We start from the raw sequence: 3,850 nt of genomic DNA on the forward strand, positions 1-3,850 counted from the left end.
CTGCAGAATCTAATACTGCTCAAGAAAACATGGATCAAACGTCAGTAAAGGATGAAAAGGAAACGACAGATCAACAAAAATCAGAAAATGATGAAAAAGAGAAAGATGCCGCGGAATCTGATCAGCAAAATTTACAAAGCCATGAAAAACAAATTCCAGACTCTACCGAAGATAATCCTAAAGTTATTGTGCAAATAGACTCTAAGGAAAATGAAATTGATGACCAAGTAGGAGCAGTACATCCAGTTAAATTTGGCTGGCTTAGCTATCGACCTGATTATCTACAACGGTTTAACTCACCTCGTTGGCTATTAGCGCTGCTGTGCTTTTATGCCGTCATAGTGAATATAGAACTTTTAGGATTTCGTGGTGTAGTAGTACCGCAGATTGAAAAGCGATTTAATATGACATCAACATTTATTGGCTCAATTATGAGTACTGTCGATATTTCAAGCGGAATTTGTGGTGTTTTATTAACATATTACGTCGGACAACGTCATAAAAGTAAATGGATTGGTTATGGAATTATTTGTTTAAGTTTTGGCTCGGTTATATTTGCGTTGCCCCATTTCATTGCAGGGCCATATTATTATCTCAATATAGCCACCAATAACACGCAAACTACTAGCACATTATGCAGTTCTAATGCTATGAACGTTTCTAATAATTTGTGCACTAGTGCAACACATCAGAGTTCACCATGGATTTATCCAGTAATATTTATTGGAGGCCTTGTGTTTTGTGGTATTGGTTACAGTATTCAATATAATGTAGGCTTAGCTTATATTGATGAAAATGTTAGCCCTAAGATATCACCAGTATACATTGCTCTATTTCATATGGTGGCTGTTATAGGACCAACATTAGGCTATGTAGTGGGTGGAGTTTTTAGCAATGTCTACGTCGATTGGCCTGCAACTCCAAAAGGTATTGATAACTTTTAAGAATAATGAACTATTAATTTTCCAAGTGGTACACCGATTATGAGTATTATATATTTGTTAAATTTACCGTCAAATTTAATAATATAAGTATATATCTATATCATTAAAACGACCGTATTGTTTGTGAAATATTTATAATAATAAAAGCATAACTGAGTGCTAACTGCAAATACATGTACATAATTAGTAATTTATTTTTGTTGTATATGCCGTCAAATTTAATGACTATACGTATATGTCTACATTATTAGAAGGTCATATCCATATAAAATATTTAGTAAAGGCACAGCTGACTGCTGCCCGTGGATATAATTTTTATATTATAAACAATAGAATTTGCAATAAAATTCTTAATACTCATTTATCGTTGCAGATCTTAAGCAGGACGATCCACGCTGGATTGGCGCTTGGTGGTTAGGCTACTTAATTGTGGGTGCAATTGCATTTGTCACTTCACTTTTAATATTCGCATTTCCATATCATTTGCCTACTTATCAAAAAAGTAAAGAGAAAAGACTTGCTCTATCCAAGACATCTAAAAAAGTTGATAATCAATATGGCAAGCGATGGGCTGATTTCCCCCGTGCTTTCTATGACGTTATCAGCAATCGAATATTTTTGCTAGCAGTACTAGGTTTAAGTCTGGATCAAATTCCAACAATTGGCCTTCTAACATTTCTGCCAAAATTTATTCAATCACAAAGCGGAGCATCTTTACTAACAGCGACCACGTTGGCTGGTGTAACTGCAGTAGTAAGCGCGGCTATCGGACAAGTCTCGGTAAGTATAAAACTTTCTAATATTTAATACGATTACAGCAAGTAATATTTCAGCATTTTCATGTTAATGGAACTTATCAACTACAGTTGAAATTCACAGTTCTGTATGATCGATATGGATACTCGTACTTTACAGCATACGTAATATATTATAAAGATGGTAGAACTATTAATGTAACTCAAAATATAACATCGTCGCAATCGATTAAAGTAAGCAAAGTACACGATGATGACAATCGTAAAGAAATGATGAAGATGACCTCTCGAATATTTATTACCCATCCAACTTAACTAAGAAAATTAAAATACCGTATACTCCCAATATTTCTAGGTTTCGTATAATCGCTTTTTTTAAACTAACACAAAGTTATATTATATTACATGTTTCAGAGCGGAATTATCGTTAAACGCTGGAACTTGGTTGGCTCTAAAATATCTCGATTCTGCTTTTATGCCGCCATTGCCAATGTAATCTCAGCCTGTGTACTACTCATGTCCTGTAGTAATCCCACCATTGCTGGCATTTATACGCCTTATCCGCCTTCTAATATCACAATGCGTTCTCAGTATGTTAGGTTTCACTTTTATTTTAGATATACATTTAGCAATGGAAAATTAATAGTGACTGTACAAGTACTATTTTAGACCTAAAAGATGATAATGATGATTTGACATTTTAAGGGCAACAACTCAATCCGTACAACCGACTGCAGCGTGTAATATCAAATGCCATTGCGATAATAGCTTATTCAGCCCTGTTTGCGGCGCTAACGGAATAACTTACCAATCTCCATGCCACGCCGGATGCAATGCATTATTAGCCACTGGTAGTCCTGCTACAATGGTACTCTATTATATATACATATCAACTGATAGAATTTTTAATACACATACAATGTTACAAAATTATACCTAAAATATCTATAACAAATACTAACATAAGCTTTAGCCTAATTTATAGCAACCTTTATTTTTATATGTAGAATTATACTGGATGTAGTTGTATTAACTCTAAAACAGAAAAGGTAGCCATAAGAGGGTTTTGTTCAGGTGAAAGTTGCACGATTGTATATCCCCTAATGGTTGGTATCGTCGTTATGGTGATTATCACCTTTATTTCATTTTCGCCGACGTTAACCATAATTCTGAGGTAATTAAAGTCGTACGTTATTAATATCCTTACAAGCACTTGTAAGCAAGTGAAAATTCCAATTATAATAGAAGGGTGTTAGTATATCAATTTCGCCCAACATATAAGTATATGCAGATATGAATTGCAGGATCTAAATTATTGCTTTATGCTAAATCTATTAATATATAGAAGTGGATTAAAACTAGAGCTAGCTAATAAATAGTAATGTTACATTAATAGATTAGAGCGAATACCAAAAGCAGTTGATTATATGAATTAATTCTAAACTACTAATACAATAGAGCTATGTATTGACAGCGAAAAATTCGACCTAAATCTGTGTTCTATTGTATATTTATAAAAGTAGCCTATTAAAATAGTTTTTTAAAGATATAATAGTGAATCCGGTTGGATAGAGATAATAATATAACTGCTTATAAATAAGTAACTTTGAAATAATCTATGTCCGCCAAATTTTAGGAGTATCCCAGAAAGTCAAACTACATTTGCAATGGGAGTCGAAGGATTGATTTTTAGAATAGTGGGAGGATTACTCGGTCCAGTAGTCTACGGATATGTCATGGATGTTTCTTGCATATTATGGAATGAGGAATGCGATACTAGACAATTTTGTTGGCGATATGATAATAGCAAGCTCTCGCTCTACATGTTTACAGCAACCATTATTTGCAAAGGTATAAAATTAATTATTTACGGCTTGTTGTGGTATTTCCACAAACAGCAGGAAGTGGCTGAAGCAGAAGCAACCGCAGATCAGAAAGAAAAGCCTGTTTCAGATGCAAACCATGAAGAAACCAAAGAAAAAGAAGAGGCATTTGACGCAGAAGAAGAATTTAACAAGGAAAAAGAACTCTCTGATAAAGAGAAAGAAGCTAACAAGGAACAAGAAGTATCTGAAGGAGAGAAGGAAGTTAATAAGGAACAAGAACTACCCGATGAAGATAAAGAAGTTAGTAAGGAACAAGAAGTATCTG

The 3,850-nt window shown here is 33.9% G+C and overlaps 1 protein-coding gene across 1 annotated transcript; it reads left to right on the plus strand.

Annotated features, from left to right (window-relative positions):
• Positions 1 to 254: 254 nt before the first annotated feature.
• TRIADDRAFT_11617 (uncharacterized protein) lies at positions 255 to 3,609 on the plus strand (the record flags this gene model as incomplete). Its single annotated transcript, XM_002107964.1, has 6 exons — positions 255 to 927; positions 1,318 to 1,724; positions 2,114 to 2,289; positions 2,405 to 2,567; positions 2,707 to 2,873; positions 3,336 to 3,609. Coding segments are annotated over 6 exons (1,860 nt in total), but the record flags the coding sequence as incomplete, so codon positions are not given.
• Between the last annotated feature and the right edge of the window lie 241 nt (positions 3,610 to 3,850).

The sequence above is a fragment of the Trichoplax adhaerens genome, genomic scaffold (assembly GCF_000150275.1).
Source record: "Trichoplax adhaerens TRIADscaffold_1 genomic scaffold, whole genome shotgun sequence".
Taxonomy (NCBI): domain Eukaryota; kingdom Metazoa; phylum Placozoa; class Uniplacotomia; order Trichoplacea; family Trichoplacidae; genus Trichoplax; species Trichoplax adhaerens.